Raw genomic sequence first — 19087 nt, forward strand, 5'->3', positions numbered from 1 at the left:
GGTCCCTTCCCCATCTAGCCTACCTTATCTACGCAGCATCGCAGGGGTTAACGGGAGCGGAAAACCCCTCTTCGTGTTTGTCTTTGTCAATAGAGTCGCTCGAACGGACCTTTAACTCTTGGAGCGGGGGGACCGTGGTCTCGCCAGGCCAAGTTCCGCCGTCAGGAGTTAAAGGGCCGTGCGGACGACTCTATTGGTCGCCTGCAGGGGCCTCCTCTGGCATCAACCAATTGGCGCCCAAGTCTAGCAGGTACATTGTCTGACCGCCTGCTCCTGCCCCCAACACCCGAAAAACCGCCCGCACCCGCAGGTTATTTGACGAGTCCCGCAGGACCCGCACCCTGCTGCAGTCCTCGAGTCTGAAGGGCACTGCTCCTGTTCTCTGGAAAGCTGTACAAGCTGGGAGAGGGATAGACTGACAGTGTATGTTTGTGTAATTGTCATGGGGTTAGAGTGAGTGTATGTTTGTGTAATTGTCATGGGGTTAGAGTGAGTGTATGTTTGTGTAATTGTCATGGGGTTAGAGTGAGTGTATGTTTGTGTAATTGTCATGGGGTTAGAGTGAGTGTATGTTTGTGTAATTGTCATGGGGTTAGAGTGAGTGTATGTTTGTGTAATTGTCATGGGGTTAGAGTGAGTGTATGTTTGTGTAATTGTCATGGGGTTAGAGTGAGTGTATGTTTGTGTAATTGTCATGGGGTTAGAGTGAGTGTATGTTTGTGTAATTGTCATGGAGTTAGAGTGAGTGTATGTTTGTGTAATTGTCATGGGGTTAGAGTGAGAGTATGTTTGTGTAATTGTCATGGGGTTAGAGTGAGTGTATGTTTGTGTAATTGTCATGGGGTTAGAGTGAGTGTATGTTTGTGTAATTGTCATGGAGTTAGAGTGAGTGTATGTTTGTGTAATTGTCATGGGGTTAGAGTGAGTGTATGTTTGTGTAATTGTCATGGGGTTAGAGTGAGAGTATGTTTGTGTTATTGTCATGGGGTTAGAGTGAGTGTATGTTTGTGTAATTGTCATGGGGTTAGAGTGAGTGTATGTTTGTGTAATTGTCATGGGGTTAGAGTGAGTGTATGTTTGTGTAATTGTCATGGAGTTAGAGTGAGTGTATGTTTGTGTAATTGTCATGGGGTTAGAGTGAGTGTATGTTTGTGTATGGTGTAATAGAGTGAGCGTGTTTATTTACATGCTTATTGCATGTGTTAGTGCATGGTGTTAGCATGCGCGGAGGGTCTGCCGTGGCAGAGATATCTTTACACTGCTCTTTGTTTCCGTAGGAATGAGTTCAAAGCGTGGACCGATGCCAAGCCCTCGAAGAGTATAAGAACCCGCTCCCTTTACAAGCCCCCCGAGGAAAAAGTTTCCCACGAAACCAGCTACAATTCCCAATTCAAGGGCGAAGCCAACCAGCCCGGGGACAACAAGCTGAGCGACCGCCGGAGGATACGCAGCCTCTACAGCGAGCCCTACAAGGAGACCGTGAAGGTGCGTGACGCACGGTTACCGCTTACATATATACATTTACACATATATATATACACATACATACATTTACACACATATATATATATACACACATACATACATTTACACATATATATATACACATACATACATTGACACATATATACATTTACACATATATATATACACATACATACATTTACACATATATATATATACACACATACATACATTTACACATATATATATACACATACATACATTGACACATATATACATTTACACATATATATATACACATACATACATTTACACATATATATATATACACACATACATACATTTACACATATATATATACACATACATACATTGACACATATATACATTTACACATATATATATACACATACATACATTGACACATATATACATTTACACATACATACATTTACACATATACATATATACACATACATACATTCACACATATATATATATACACATACATACATTTACACATATATATATACACATACATACATTTACACATATATATATATATACACATACATACATTTACACACATATATATATATACACATACATACATTGACACATATATACATTTACACATATATATATACACATACATACATTTACACATATATATATATACACACATACATACATTTACACATATATATATATACACATACATACATTGACACATATATACATTTACACATATATATATACACATACATACATTGACACATATATACATTTACACATACATACATTTACACATATACATATATACACATACATACATTCACACATATATATATATACACATACATACATTTACACACATATATATATATACACATACATACATTTACACACATATATATATATACACATACATACATTGACACATATATACATTTACACATATATATATACACATACATACATTTACACATATATATATATATACACATATATACATTTACACATATATACATATACACATATATATATATATATACACATACATACATTTACACATATATATATACACATACATACATTTACACATATATATATATATACACACATACATACATTTACACATATACATATATACACATACATACATTCACACATATATACATATATACACATACATACATTTACACACATATATATATAAATAATTAGCCGTGGCCAAGCAGAAGGGGAAGTAACACATAATTATCTTATTCATTTGCTGCAATTCCAGAATAAATTAAATAATAAAAAAAAAATTAACTTCAAAATGTCTAAAAATATGTACTTTAATATAGTGTTTGTTTTTGTGAATTTAGTAAAATGAATACAGGACAAGTACAGTGCAATTTTGTGCCATTAAGTAAAATGTGTTGATTTTATGTGATAGATGTGCGGTGTATCTATGGTAGGCGCCGCTCCTGTGCGATGTCTTCCTTACTGCTGGAGTATGATGTCATATCCCCGTCTTTTAAGGACATGCGATGCGGGGCGGAAGAACTGTGTGCTGACTTAGCACTGTCCCCCGTAGTGTTAGTGGGTCGTTTGGGGAGATCGGTGATCTCGCTTTTCACCGGCCCTTTGAACAGCGGTGCTACAGGGCGCCGGACTGCCCAAGGGGGGCGATGGACTCCCTGTTTTGCTGAAGAAGGACTGCTGCACAATTCTAGTCATTTGCAAAGAAAAAGGAAACTTCTTTAGTGACATTAGAAGGGGGTGATGAGCATTGGCGTTTTTAATGGCCTATGAGCATGGGGTTTTATTAGATTCAGGAGCCATATGCCTATCCATTTCACTCACTTTCCTAACCTTTAGCACTTCTGCTGGGAGGCTGTTCCACTCATCTACCACCCTCTCGGTAATGCCCAATAGCTGGGCCTTGCTCCTCAAATCCCATGAAGGAATCCCAAAACGGCAGAAATAATTTAACCAAACAATTGTGATATAAGTAAAAAAAAGTATAAGGTTTACACCCAATATTATAGAATAAAACATAGATAATGGAATGAAGGGACCTTTAATATTTCGCTACTAGAGAATCCATCCTTATCTCCAATACCCGAGCAAATTTCAGTCACCTCTATGCCGTACGTCATCGACTCATCACCAGCACGTAGGATCCAAGATTTAGAAGCTGTAGCCCATAACGGACTAGTAACATAGTAACACAGTGTCAGGGACGGGGTCCATACAGACGACTGTAATGACCCAGAGCACCCCAGGAGTTATTGCGCAGTAGCGGAGTCGGACAGGGCCTGTGAAGGGCGATTGTACTCTCCCGGGTGGGCATCTAGGGTTGTGCAGTCCAGAACAAAAGAAAGTGATATCCTGCAGGCACCCTGGAGCCGGCATGAGACATAGCTCTACAGACGAATGTGCAGGATGCTGCAGGCTGGGAGTATGGAAGCCAAGCAGAGTAACAGCGGAGACATAGCAAGCAAGGGGGACCGAGCAAGACATACATGATACAGGACACAACAAAGGGGAGGGAACAGGGCAAGGAACACAGGGGATGGAGTGAGGAGCCGAGATCCCCAGACGCTTCTCCTTTAAGCAAGGATAGGACATATTAACTCGGACGTGGGGAGAGGAGAGAGGAACCAGAATCCTCAGATGATTCAGGGAAGAAGGGCAAAGGCACATAAGAGACAGACGCACATAATCACAGGACTAGCCTAGGACTGTGTGATCACAATTGGAGATTTAGTCACATTTTATGGCCATAGGATGCTTAGCCCACCACTACGCCAAAGCACTCCAATATTCGTTGGGTCCTAACGCTAAACCCTGCCTACTGAATTAATAATAAGCTGAAACTTAACATTAAATCTAAACACAGAACATTGAAGGACATACCTTTACACTGCTGAATGAGACAAGGAAACAGAAAGCTGAAACAAAGAGCAGGACTGGAATCAAAGTATCAGAAGAAAACGGCAGAGCATAAGGAAATCCAGGAATGGATTACAGCAAAGGGGGAACTGTAGCGAGACAGGGGAACTCTAGTGAGACAGGGGAACTCTAGCGAGACAGGGGAACTCTAGCGAGACAGGGGAAACTTGAGATAAGCAGCTCCTTCCTTTCTGACTCCAAGACAGCAAACTAATTCTTATTAGATGTAACAATTGTCATGTGAAGGTGACTGGATGTGGTCCTACGTACCCTTACCTACAGTTACAGTTACAGTGTTACAGTTACCTTTCCCTCTTCTGGAACCCATTGTAAAGTTCTAAAGGTCTATCTGCCCCAAGTAATGCAGCCTGGGGTCTCCCATCTTCCCCCCCTGGACTTTGCGCTATCCCCAGACCTAGTCCACTGGGGCCAGAATCTGCATGATTATTCCTCCCCATTACGTTATCGCTACTGTTAGGTCGCTGATTCTTGTCGATTGCTTCAAATACCCTTTGTGATATTTTGTGACATTGTGTTTCTTAACCTAGTGTGATGCCATGTTTTTTAGCATTATGCTAACAGAATTCATGTAGGCGGCCATCTTGCTTGTGTTAGCTCCGCCCCTTCTTTACATGTGAGCACAATCTGATGATATTCCCTTCTCTCAGTTGATTGTATAATTGGAATAATGTTTGTGATCCATTCCAGTGGACCTGGAACCGTAGAGTAAGATGTGGGAACACATAAGCTTTCAAGACCTCAGAGGTCCTTTCTTCAGATTGCATCTCGCCCTGAGGGCAGCTCAGTTTTAAATATGAAGGGTAGTCCATTGATTTGATAGGAATTGTAATGCAGTTCATCATGTTTCCATTATTCAAAACTAAATTCTCCTACCTCTCCGTGTGTGTGTGTGTGTTCTTTTCTCGTTTGTGGTTGGTTTGTGTTCTATGTACAGGTTGAGAAGCCTAGTGTTCAGACTTCCAGACCAAAAAAGACACCCATCAGCCATAAGCCTGTGAAAAAGGCCAAGGAAAAGCAGACTGTACCTGGCCGGGTTTCCAAGAAGAAGACCGCGGAGGCTTCCCCCACCACCAAGCCTGAGGACAAGGAGAAGAGTAACGAGATTAACAATAAACTAGCGGAGGCAAAAGAGTAAATTCAGCGCACTTCTTACTGTTACTTTTATCATAAAGGCCACAAAGTACATGAGTGACTTCGCAATCTGCTTATGCTTTGATTGTATTCTCGAGTTAAAAAAACTTACGTTTTGGTTTTTTTTTGCATTTTTCTCGGTATTAGACACCATCACTTAGGCATCGGCACTTTTATTTTCATATATATATATAAAAAAAAACACATATGCAAGGTATTTTCATGCTGCCGATCTCGTTTGTGTCCGGTACGAAAACACGTGATAGATCCGGAGAAACGTTCTAGGTGCTACAAATCAGAATGTATCACGTTCTATGCCGAACCTGCCTCATGTGACGTGTATGACGTTCTAAGACGTCACCTAAGGGTCCCGGTCGGCCTAGCTGCGGTAGGATCTAGACCTTGGAATCGCTTTCTTAGCCTTCTTATAGGCAGCTTTATGATACGGTATCAATTCACACATGTTCCGTGGTTCCCCTAACCCTCCAAGCCACACACATCACACACACACACAAATATCACAGTGACAGTTGTGTTGTAATAACTTTCTTAGGGTTCGTGTCTGTGATACTGTATGTAACGTGATAAGAGGAAAACGTAACCACAACACACTCTAACGCCACCAAATCAGCATTTTCTAGATCTTTTTTTTTTTTTAACCCCTTAATGACAAGGCCCATACATCTACGGCCTCAAAATGCATTGTTTTCAATGGGTTTAGGGACCGCCCATTGTCCTTAAGGGGTTAAATATACACTTTTTAAGCAGATAGGGCCGGTCAGCATGGAAAGTTCAAAAAAATTACAGGGGCTGCTTAAAAATGACCTTTTATTGACTGGCAAAAAGAGAACATTTTCAGATAAATAAATCAACTCCAGATTTCCACTGATTTACCTCTTTTTGTCTGTCTGTTATGAAAATTATAAGATAAACGTTCAATTTTCTAATGTATCAAATGAGACTCTGATACATTTCATCGCCTCGAAATTCCCCGCGTTAGTCAAAGACGCTTTTTATTTTATTTTATTTTTTTCTAATTTTTGGGGGGATTTAAAAAAAATCCTGAATTTCAAAATATCCAAAACTTAGACTGTTGCATTTAAAAAAAAAAATAATAATAATAATAATAATAATAATAATAAACATTTTATTTAAGGGCCGATTTGAATTAGTGTTTTTTTTTTTTTTTTTTTTTTTTTTAAATATAAAGTTAGCCAATTCAGGTTCCAGATCACTCAGACCCCCCGCCCGATATGTGTATCGAAAAAATCTAGAAAACATATTATTTAATATAGTGTTAGTTAAATAAAAAAAAAATATTAAAATTACTATATCTGTTAGAGGCTTAATGGAAAATGATTTAAAATTTTCATCCTAGTGTCGTTTTTATACAGTTTTTTTTTCTATGTATTCTAATATTGGGGAAAGATAATGCAATATATAAGGTATATATATATAAAAGGAAGCAGTTGTGTATAGCCTTTGTTTTTGTGTGTTTTTTTTTGGCCTAAATTAAGTTTTTTTTTGTCATTAAGTCATTAAGTGATTAATGGAATCATCCGTAAACAAGGATAAAAATATTGTTTCCGTAAACACACTTAATAAATAAAATTAATACTTTATAATTGAAAAAATAAATAATTCCCGAAAAATAATTAGGGTATCACAAAGAAGAAGGGGAATTTTTTTCCATATACAAATAAAAAAAATAAATAATAATTTACCATTTATAAATAAAATACATTTTTAAATAAATATTCCCGGGAAAATGCCTTCTTGTAAGCTTAACAATGCAGAAATAATTGGTAAAATAATAATTACCACAGCAAGGTGACTCAAAACCATGAAAGGTTTAATACTTTTTTTTTTCTAAAATACCAATAAAATAAAATAAATAAATAAAAACTCAAAGATGTAAAAATTAAAAAAAAAAAAAAAAAAACCTTCAGTTTTAGCGTTATAAATTTTGGAATCTTTGCCAACTATTCCTAAAAAAACTGCTTCTGGATTTATGAGGGAACCAAGTGCAGAATGATGAATTCCTCTGTTTTATTAAAAATAAAATGACATTAAATATAATGAACACAGGCGATATTAACGTCTAAACCTAAAATGGCCAATTTTGATATTTATCATTAAAAAATTGGACCGTTTACAATTTGTAACATTACGATAGAAGTAATATAAAAAAAAAAAAAAAAAAAAAGCTAGAAGCTTTCTAATACCAAGCGGCCAACCGCGAATATAGCGGCTCAATCGACCGTGTTTGGTTGGCATGGCAACCATTGTACGCCGGGGAAAAGAAAGCTGTAGGGAATGCTCCCTGTTGTATAGCGCGCTTTGTTCGTTATATAGAAGGCGGTTTGCGTTGGGGTCTCGTGTTCAGAATGTGTCGGGGTATTTCCAAGCTTTTCTGTGCGTTAGTGGGTGCAGCACCCCCCGTAGCTCGGAGGGATAGCGATATCCTTGGGTTTGTTAAAAACGTGAATTCTTGTAATCCCAGTATGCTTGTGTGTTCTGTATTCTTTGTATCTGAAATGCATGTTATACACATGGCACACCTATTAGCCTCTTGACAATAAATATTGCTGTTCGGAGCACAAATTTCTCCTAGAAGTAGTATTTTATTTATTTATTTTTTGTCCGTTTTTCTGGAAATTCGTACGTCGATAGAATTTTCGGAGTGAATCAGCGAGGGGGTAGATGTTGGATACAGTAACCTAGCGGGATATACACAGCTACTATCACACACACACACACACACACACACACACACACACACACAAACAGCGGCTCATCCAAGGCTGCCGCGCTTGGGCTGATGTCAAGTTTTTTCCATTTTTTGCTACAGAGAAGGAAGGCGATGATAATTTACTGAGCGCTGAACACTCTTTAGTCTTTATTTCACGATTGCTGGGTTGGCCTCACCGGCCGCGTAAATGATGTCCTCATCTGGAGGTACAAAAAGGAAAAGGTATGCGTGTTAGCGGGAATGTCTGTTTGTGTGTAATGTAAGCGTGTGTTAGTGTATGCTGTTAGCATGTGTGTGAGTTTATGTGCTACTGTATGGCATTAGTGTGTGTTAGTGAATAGTGTTAGCATGTCTGGGTAAGTGTATGGTGTAAGCAATAAGCATGTGTGTGAGTGTGTGATGTAGGCGTATGTGTTACCGCATGGCGTTAGCACGAGTGTGTGTGTGTCACCGTGTAATTTTAGAGAGTGTGCATTGTGTTAGTATTTGGTGCAAGCATGTGCAAGGGAAGGTGTTAGTATGAGTGTGTGTTTCAGGTATAGGGACTAGGGAAAATGAGGGGAAGAGAGAGTGTGTGTGTGTTTGTATGTATACATATATATGTGTATGTGTATGATGTTGGTAGGTGTGAATGAATGTTTTTGTATGGTGTTATAGTGAGTGTATATGTGTTAGTGTACAGTGTTAGAGTGAGTGAATGTTAGTATATGATGTTAGAACGAGTGTGTGTTAGTGTAAGGTGTTAGTGTGAGTGTGTTAGCGTATGTTGTTAGCCCCAGATCTTTTTGGAACCTAGCATTGCCCCTGGAGAGGAGATCTCAGAACGCTCTCATGGTGTTCAGTTAATACGAAACATAAGTCTAAGGTTCCGTTGAAATCCACCGAAGAACCCCGGTAAAAAAAATGGAGGATTTGCCAGCCGGCTTGGCCGTTAATGTCCCCTCACTTCAGGATTTATGTTTTACAAATTCAGCTGTAGGGCGAAGCTTTTCTGACCAAGAAAGTCCTGGCAGTTCCGGTACCGGTCTCATCATTTATGAATCTTCTTTTTATAAATCTTCTGACATAGAGCACAATGTACAGCAGATGAAACACGAACCAAGAACACGTTCTTCCCTGGTCAACGTCACGCATCTGTGGCCAAGAAGCCACCCAATAAAGACAACGCCGCCGAGTACTTAAGTAAACTTGTTAACAGCTACGTTAACAAATTATATAAAGTTACAGCTAATAATAACCACTACTGACCGCCGCTTAACCCTTGCTGTGTTTGAGGAGACCTTTTTGTGAAGCCTGAAGATGTTTTGGGAAAAAGGCATTCTGGAGCTAGTGCTGGTCAGTTAGTCAGCGTAACATAGCACTCCATTCCGAGTTCTTTGTACACTACTGCTAACACATATACACATTCACGCTCACACACACGTACTTACACAAACACACACGCTAACACTCAGGTTTCTATGCAATCACATATGTATGAGAGGTTCATGGAAGCGTTTCTGCTAGGCAGTCTTGCGCGTGCGAATGATTTATTTAGCATCCGGTGTCCATTGCTTGATGGCGCTGATTACACGCAGAATCCGTACTGAACCGACTGCAGGTTATCTCAGGCGGGGGTCACGGGGAGCTGCATTGAAAGTAGGTCACAAAGATCTAGCATCGGCATATTTAAATCATTATTCACATCAAACAGGAGTCAGCTCGGACGTTTCAAAAACATAGAAACACAGAATCTGCCAGCAGATCGGCCCCATCTGGCCCCCGGCCAATCTGCCGTTTCTCCTGCTGTCAAGACTCAAACCTCAATCAGTCGTTGGTCTCGTCTTAGATTCAGGAGCCGTATGTCTATCCCATGCATGTTTAATACCCTCGCTGTATTACCCTCTACCACCTCTGCTGGGAGGCTGTTCCACTTATCTACCCCCCTCTCAGTAAAGGACAACTTCCTTTCATTCCATCTAAACCTCTGACCCTCTAGTTTTAAATATGGCTTCATGTTCTAACATTTCTCCCCCTTGTTCCTTGTTAAACACAAAGGAATTACCGGTATATATAATGGTTGCTGCAGCTCGAATTGGGCAAAATATTGACAATTTCATCAATGGGAGGTCTCATGAAAAGATGGGTTTTTCACCTACTTTCAAACTAAACTAGCACATTTCGACTGCACAAATGTCTCCTGCTTTGTGACATTATTGTTATTTATTTATTTTTGTGGGCTTTTTTAATTCTATTTTTTTTTTTTTGATGGCCCCTTTTCCCGGGAAGAAATTGACGTGACTACCGGTACTTTTTCCCTACGGGCTGCACCCTTCAGGTTTCAACTTCATGGCACCCAAAGGGTGCTTAGTAAGGGATTTTGTATAAATTTGTATCTTGTACTTAACCCCCCCTATCCCACAGGGCAGGAATAGAGGGTGGGGTGAGAGGGACAAACATGCACCTTCCAATGGTAAATTTATTATTTTAAGCCCCCCTCATCCCAACAGCAATAGGCTGGAGGGTGAGGGGAAAAACACAGCTTGGTGTCTGTTCCTCCCATAGAGTTTTAAATATTATTTAACACTCTATATACCCCCTTTAGGATTCCTTAATTACCCTCATCCCATTATGCAAGGGGGCCGGTAGGGCAAACGTCTGGGGACCCCCATTTTTTCTTTCTTTCTTTAGATTTGAAATGTTTCTATATATTTGAAAGGGCATGAGATGTTATGTTATGGGAGTTTCAGGTGAGGACATGAAAGTTCACATTAAAGTTGCAGTCCATGCAACTGAAGTTTGGATTCTGGTCATTTGAATTAACCCTTACCATGAACGGCCGCTTGACTTCTTAGTGAGTAGACCCATTTAATCTGCAACAGGAAAATATGGTTTAAAAACAGTTATATATGGCAATTTTGTTCATTGAGATCTAATATTTTCACCATTTTTTTGCTTCATTGGTTTCCGCTGTAGTCCACAGGCGAGTCGGTTTCCGCGTATGTTTGAAGGTTATCCTGAAATGCATTCGGAATGAGCAGTTTCACTGACGGCGTAGACAACGGCCCGTTCTTAGCCCCCTTCCTCTCGTATGTTTTGCCAGTTCTTGTCTCTTTCTGTTAACCTTTTAAATGTCAGCAGAGACGTAACACAAAATGTTTGGCCCCCCGCAAGTTGTGTTGAGGACCCCACTTTGTACCTATTCTGTCCGGAGTTTCTGCTTCTCAGTCGTGTAAATTATATTATGGAGCTAATAAACCCCAGGTGTCGGTTTTTTCATATAAATAAGCCATTTTTATGATAACTAGGGTGACCACATTTTATTTCTGCCATTCAGGGACACACTATAAAGCGGATGAGATCGCACACATGCACACACACACACGCACACCCACACACACATATATATATCTCACATACACACTGATTCACATTAACACGCATTAATATTAATTATTAGGAAGCCTGGGAACCCTGTGGATTTCAGATTTGATAATATATTTATAGTATAATATATACAGTCGTTACCAGACAGTTTCAGAGAATTAACCCCTTTATTTGCAGACGTTACACAGAGCCAAACAGACAGACAAACACAGTCACAGAATTCTCATTCCTGGACAATGCATTGACCCAGATTGAGACCTCCCAAAAGCCGAGACTTAAAGTCCATTTATGGGCCTGTCCGGGAAGCTCAGTCCAAAGTGCAAAACACTCCACTCCTCGTCTCCTGATTCCCGGGGGTTTCACTGCCTCCTGCGCTGCTTACTGCAACTGCTTACGGTCCTCACGGGCATCATCCGCATGGCAGCTTGATGGAGGGCTGTGCTAAACCTTTCTGCCCCTACCCCACAGTCATGTGATTCCAAGGGGCAGGTTGGCCCATCAGAACATGGAGGGTACTTTTCTGAACAGGGTCAGACTGCTTGTCATAGAGGTCTCAATGAGTTCATGTAAAGCAACGTTAAGTACTGTAGTACTAGCACAGCACCTCAAGTGAGCGTGTGTGTTTGGGTGTTAGAGTGAGTGTATGTGCTAGAGTGAGTGTTGGTGTTTAGGTGTTAGAGTGAGCGTGTGTGTTTGGGTGTTAGAGTGAGCGTATGTGCTAGAGTGAGTGTGGGTGTTTAGGTGTTAGAGTGAGCGTGTGTGTTTGGGTGTTAGAGTGAGCGTATGTGCTAGAGTGAGTGTGGGTGTTTAGGTGTTAGAGTGAGCGTGTGTGTTTGGGTGTTAGAGTGAGCGTATGTGCTAGAGTGAGTGTGGGTGTTTAGGTGTTAGAGTGAGCGTGTGTGTTTGGGTGTTAGAGTGAGCGTATGTGCTAGAGTGAGTGTGGGTGTTTAGGTGTTAGAGTGAGCGTGTGTGTTTGGGTGTTAGAGTGTGTGTGTGTTATTTACCGTTGAGCGAAGAAGGACTAGGGGCCCGTTTGGATTTACATGCTCCCCGGGCCAGAAGGTGCTAGTCTTCCCCCGGTGTTGACCCATCTCTGTTCCATCCACCCACAGAGTATGGTGGCCATTAGAGCAGATATTGGCACAAGGAGGGCAGAGAAGAGATGACAGAGCTCAGGCTGGGGTATTAATTGGCATTAGTGTCGCATCTCAGCCATGGCGCCACTGATATTGAGTGAGGAAAGGATTCAAACTCACACCACACCAAGAAAATCTCTGAGTGTCTCCTAGCCCCACTCCTCAAGTGGGTGCTTAATTAATATTAAAAATCAATTCATTGATTGATGCTTTTTCTCATTGTCGCCACACCGACAGAAATACTAAAACACACACCATGTAGACACCCGAGAACACAAAAAACATTGTGGGTCCCCGATTATCAGTTGTGTGCGAAATCCCAAAGAAAGGAATAACACAGAAAGGAAATCTACGTCTCTCCGGTTCGGTAACCACAAGCGACTTCCCGGTCTCTCTCTGCCGGTTCCGGGTTAATTATATTACAGTGAAGATGCGTTCCGGCCGTGCGTTGGCGAGCGATGCCTGCGCGGCTGCTCTCTTCACTGCTACATTCCCCGATAGCTCTGCATTAGAGACATTTCTTTATAATCATCAATGCTTTAATGCGTTTCGTTTCAATGGAACCAGACAGAAGCAAAAAACATAAGAAATATACCGGAACCCATGACGTATACTACTATTATCTTCTTCTGTCTTCTGTCATCGAGTGGGGCCTCTCAACCAGTTTAACAACTGAAGGAGGTTGTCAGGTTTACTTTAGAGTAGTAGATTAGTGGAACAGACTCTCTGCAGAAGTGGTAGAGGCTAATAAAGTGTATTAGGTGAGCTGTTGTTGAAATTCTTGCAGTTTAAAATTAAATGTAGACCTTATTCCTTCACTCTTTTGGAAGGAGGGTACAGAGGGGGCACAGAGGGGGCGCGCTGCACTAAAGATAAAGGCCACAGAGGGGGAGAGGTGCGAGCTTCACTTAAGAAGGAGAAGGGACAAGAGAGAGAGGATGAAAGTGAGAGGGAGGGAAAGACGAGAGTGTGTGTGTTAGTGTATGATGTTAGTGTGTGTGAGGGTATGTGTATGGTAAGTGTATGGTATCAGAGTGTGTGTTAGTGTGTGATGTTAGTGTGTGAGGGTATGTGTATATGTATGGTAAGTGTATGGTATCAGAGTGTGTGTGTTAGTGTATGATGTTAGAGTGTGTGAGGGTATGTGTATATGTATGGTAAGTGTATAGTATCAGAGTGTGTGTGTTAGTGTATGATGTTAGTGTGTGTGAGGGTATGTGTATATGTATGGTAAGTGTATGGTATCAGAGTGTGTGTGTTAGTGTGTGATGTTAGTGTGTGTCAGGGTATGTGTATATGTATGGTAAGTGTATAGTATCAGAGTGTGTGTGTTAGTGTGTGATGTTAGTGTGTGAGGGTATGTGTATATGTATGGTAAGTGTATAGTATCAGAGTGTGTGTTAGTGTATGATGTTAGTGTGTGAGGGTATGTGTATATGTATGGTAAGTGTATGGTATCAGAGTGTGTGTGTTAGTGTGTGATGTTAGTGTGTGTGAGGGTATGTGTATATGTATGGTAAGTGTATGGTATCAGAGTGTGTGTTAGTGTGTGATGTTAGTGTGTGAGGGTATGTGTATATGTATGGTAAGTGTATAGTATCAGAGTGTGTGTGTTAGTATATGATGTTAGTGTGTGAGGGTATGTGTATATGTATGGTAAGTGTATAGTATCAGAGTGTGTGTGTTAGTGTGTGATGTTAGAGTGTGTGAGGGTATGTGTATATGTATGGTAAGTGTATGGTATCAGAGTGTGTGTGTTAGTGTATGATGTTAGTGTGTGTGAGGGTATGTGTATATGTATGGTAAGTGTATAGTATCAGAGTGTGTGTGTTAGTATATGATGTTAGTGTGTGAGGGTATGTGTATATGTATGGTAAGTGTATAGTATCAGAGTGTGTGTGTTAGTGTGTGATGTTAGTGTGTGAGGGTATGTGTATATGTATGGTAAGTGTATAGTATCAGAGTGTGTGTTAGTGTATGATGTTAGAGTGTGTGAGGGTATGTGTATATGTATGGTAAGTGTATGGTATCAGAGTGTGTGTGTTTAGTGTATGATGTTAGAGTGTGTGAGGGTATGTGTATATGTATGGTAAGTGTATAGTATCAGAGTGTGTGTGTTTAGTGTATGATGTTAGTGTGTGTGAGGGTATGTGTATAGTATCAGTGTGTGTGTTAGTGTGTGATGTTAGAGTGTGTGAGGGTATGTGTATATGTATGGTAAGTGTATGGTATCAGAGTGTGTGTGTTAGTGTGTGATGTTAGTGTGTGTGAGGGTAAGTGTATAGTATCAGAGTGTGTGTTAGTGTATGATGTTAGTGTGTGTGAGGGTATGTGTATATGTATGGTAAGTGTATGGTATCAGAGTGTGTGTGTTAGTGTATGATGTTAGTGTGTGAGGGTATGTGTATATGTATGGTAAGTGTATAGTATCAGAGTGTGTGTTAGTGTATGATGTTAGTGTGTGAGGGTATGTGTATATGTATGGTAAGTGTATGGTATCAGAGTGTGTGTTAGTGTATGATGTTAGTGTGTGAGGGTATGTGTATATGTATGGTAAGTGTATGGTATCAGAGTGTGTGTGTTAGTGTGTGATGTTAGTGTGTGTGAGGGTATGTGTATATGTATGGTAAGTGTATGGTATCAGAGTGTGTGTGTTAGTGTGTGATGTTAGTGTGTGTGAGGGTATGTGTATATGTATGGTAAGTGTATGGTATCAGAGTGTGTGTGTTAGTGTGTGATGTTAGTGTGTGAGGGTATGTGTATATGTATGGTAAGTGTATAGTATCAGAGTGTGTGTTAGTGTATGATGTTAGTGTGTGTGAGGGTATGTGTATATGTATGGTAAGTGTATGGTATCAGAGTGTGTGTGTTAGTGTGTGATGTTAGTGTGTGTGAGGGTATGTGTATATGTATGGTAAGTGTATGGTATCAGAGTGTGTGTTAGTGTATGATGTTAGTGTGTGTGAGGGTATGTGTATATGTATGGTAAGTGTATGGTATCAGAGAGTGTGTGTTAGTGTGTGATGTTAGTGTGTGTGAGGGTATGTGTATATGTATGGTAAGTGTATAGTATCAGAGTGTGTATGTTTAGTGTATGATGTTAGAGTGTGTGAGGGTATGCTGTTAGTATATGTATGAGTATATAGTGTATATTGTGTTAGAGTGTTTGTAAGTGTACAGTGTTAAAGTGGTTAGCCTAGGGGTAGTGGCCCCTGGGGGAGAGGAGGGGAGGGGAGAAGGAGTAGGGAGAGAGTGTGTCTGTGTGAATATATGGAGTTGGAGTGAGTGTGTGTTGGTGTACAGTGTTGTGGAGTGAGTTAGTATGTGTTACTATGTTTTAGTATGAGTTAGTATGTGTTAGTATGAGTTAGTATGAGTTAGTATGTGTTAGTATGTGTTACTATGTTTTAGTATGAGTTAGTATGTGTTAGTATGTGTTAGTATGAGTTAGTATGAGTTAGTATGAGTTAGTATGTGTTAGTATGTGTTACTATGTTTTAGTATGAGTTAGTATGTGTTAGTATGTGTTAGTATGAGTTAGTATGTGTTAGTATGTGTTAGTATGAGTTAGTATGTGTTACCATGTTTTAGTATGAGTTAGTATGTGTTAGTATGTGTTAGTATGAGTTAGTATGAGTTAGTATGAGTTAGTATGTGTTAGTATGAGTTAGTATGAGTTAGTATGTGTTAGTATGAGTTAGTATGTGTTAGTATGTGTTAGTATGAGTTAGTATGTGTTAGTATGTGTTAGTATGAGTTAGTATGTGTTAGTATGAGTTAGTATGAGTTAGTATGTTTTAGTATGAGTTAGTATGTGTTAGTATGTGTTAGTATGAGTTAGTATGTGTTAGTATGAGTTAGTATGTGTTAGTATGTGTTAGTATGAGTTAGTATGTGTTAGTATGAGTTAGTATGGGTTAGTATGAGTTAGTATGTGTTAGTATGAGTTAGTATGGGTTAGTATGTGTTAGTATGTGTTAGTATGAGTTAGTATGTGTTAGTATGTGTTAGTATGAGTTAGTATGTGTTACCATGTTTTAGTATGAGTTAGTATGTGTTAGTATGTGTTAGTATGAGTTAGTATGAGTTAGTATGAGTTAGTATGTGTTAGTATGAGTTAGTATGAGTTAGTATGTGTTAGTATGAGTTAGTATGTGTTAGTATGTGTTAGTATGAGTTAGTATGTGTTAGTATGTGTTAGTATGAGTTAGTATGTGTTAGTATGAGTTAGTATGAGTTAGTATGTTTTAGTATGAGTTAGTATGTGTTAGTATGTGTTAGTATGAGTTAGTATGTGTTAGTATGAGTTAGTATGTGTTAGTATGTGTTAGTATGAGTTAGTATGTGTTAGTATGAGTTAGTATGTGTTAGTATGAGTTAGTATGTGTTAGTATGAGTTAGTATGAGTTAGTATGTGTTAGTATGAGTTAGTATGTGTTAGTATGTGTTAGTATGTGTTAGTATGAGTTAGTATGAGTTAGTATGAGTTAGTATGAGTTAGTATGAGTTAGTATGCGTTAGTATGAGTTAGTATGTGTTAGTATGTGTTAGTATGAGTTAGTATGTGTTAGTATGTGTTAGTATGAGTTAGTATGTGTTAGTATGAGTTAGTATGAGTTAGTATGTTTTAGTATGAGTTAGTATGTGTTAGTATGTGTTAGTATGAGTTAGTATGTGTTAGTATGTGTTAGTATGAGTTAGTATGTGTTAGTATGAGTTAGTATGGGTTAGTATGTGTTAGTATGTGTTAGTATGAGTTAGTATGTGTTAGTATGTGTTAGTATGTGTTAGTATGAGTTAGTATGTGTTAGTATGAGTTAGTATGTGTTAGTATGAGTTAGTATGTGTTAGTATGTGTTAGTATGTGTTAGTATGAGTTAGTATGTGTTAGTATGAGTTAGTATGAGTTAGTATGTGTTAGTATGTGTTAGTATGTGTTAGTATGAGTTAGTATGTGTTAGTATGAGTTAGTATGTGTTAGTATGAGTTAGTATGTGTTAGTATGTGTGTATGTTATGCGGGGGGGGTCACCCCTGCATGCAGGAAGATGGAGCTGGTTACACAGTTTGCAGGGGCTACAAATCCAGTGCCGGTCCAGTTTCTGGAAGGGATTCACCGGTAATTCACACATCGCCATAGTGATCAAAAGAAAAAGATTTTTTTTTAAAAAAATAGATGGAATAATCGATGTTTTGTAACCATTAGCCGTTTTATGTTTGATTTGCATAAATGAGCTAAAATTTTCTTAAAATGTAAATTATTATTTTTTTGGCTTCTAGGTGTGCAATAAACCCAAAGAATGATCCGGACCAGGAGCACCAAGTCACGGGACAGACCACGGCATCCGTACAGTAAATGTGTGTTTCTCTGCCAAAAACTCCATTCCAGGAGCCCTGCGTATAACCTGCATGAAATGTCTCACTGAGCAGAAATAAAAGTATTTGCTGCAATTGTCTGGCTGAACAGCTGACTGCGTACGTCCCAAGTGTCTCTCTTTCGTATGGCCAGTCTCTCTTTGTGTCCACAAAATCCTGGTGCTCAGAATGTTTGCTGGGTATGAGGGGATCGCAGGGTTCTACGGCCCTAAAAGCCCCGATAATGTGTATAGAAACAGCAGGAAACAGCTTTATAAATTAAAATAAATGCTTAGGATACAAAGTCACGTAACATTCCGACCCCTCCATTGTCTGTTTGTAAACAGAACCTTTCATGGTTCCACCGTTTAGCGAATATCTTCACAAATACTCAGAATAAGATGCAATTATGGAGTAATTATTATTCATTAACTTGGTAGCCAAAGGCTAAAGAGCCAATCTGTTCGGACATTGGATTGGAGCATGGGGATGCGACACATAAAATGTGGTCAAGAGTGCCCCATTCATACCAGGGCAATTGGCAAAAATATTATATATATATATATATATATACCACACAACACAGGGGTGGAATAACATCAGGTACTTAAACTAATTCTTTCAGCAGAAAACACACTGGAGTTGATTAACAGCTTATAATTCACTCACGTGGAAAAAAATATTTCTATAATATAAATATCCATTCTAATGGTTAAAAATATATTTACTCTACCTTCCAAAGGTTTGGGGTCACTTAGAAATTTCCTTGTTTTTGAAAAACAACATGAAATGGATGATAAATCCAGCGCAGACGGGGTTAATGCTGTAAATGACGTACAGAGGCCCTTTATCACTCCCATCACTCCTGTGTCCCAATGGCCCTTTATCACTCCCATCACTCCTGTGTTCCAATGGCC

General features: G+C 39.4%; 1 protein-coding gene across 3 annotated transcripts in view; it reads left to right on the plus strand.

Annotated features, from left to right (window-relative positions):
• Positions 1 to 18220, plus strand: part of MAP6 (microtubule associated protein 6) — a 28902-nt gene extending 10682 nt beyond the window's left edge. For 2 of the 3 annotated variants that reach the window (XM_053456718.1, XM_053456720.1), the window contains exons 2-4: positions 1278 to 1485; positions 5366 to 5562; positions 18096 to 18220. In XM_053456718.1, the coding sequence (XP_053312693.1) occupies positions 1278 to 1485; positions 5366 to 5562; positions 18096 to 18171 (481 nt within the window). In that variant the 3' untranslated portion in view covers positions 18172 to 18220. Of the gene's footprint in view, positions 1 to 1277; positions 1486 to 5365; positions 5568 to 18095 lie in introns of those variants that run through there. The other variant, XM_053456719.1, reaches the window with a different exon arrangement.
• The last annotated feature ends 867 nt before the right edge of the window (positions 18221 to 19087 follow it).

The sequence above is a fragment of the Spea bombifrons genome, chromosome 2, assembly GCF_027358695.1.
Source record: "Spea bombifrons isolate aSpeBom1 chromosome 2, aSpeBom1.2.pri, whole genome shotgun sequence".
NCBI classification, from domain to species: domain Eukaryota; kingdom Metazoa; phylum Chordata; class Amphibia; order Anura; family Pelobatidae; genus Spea; species Spea bombifrons.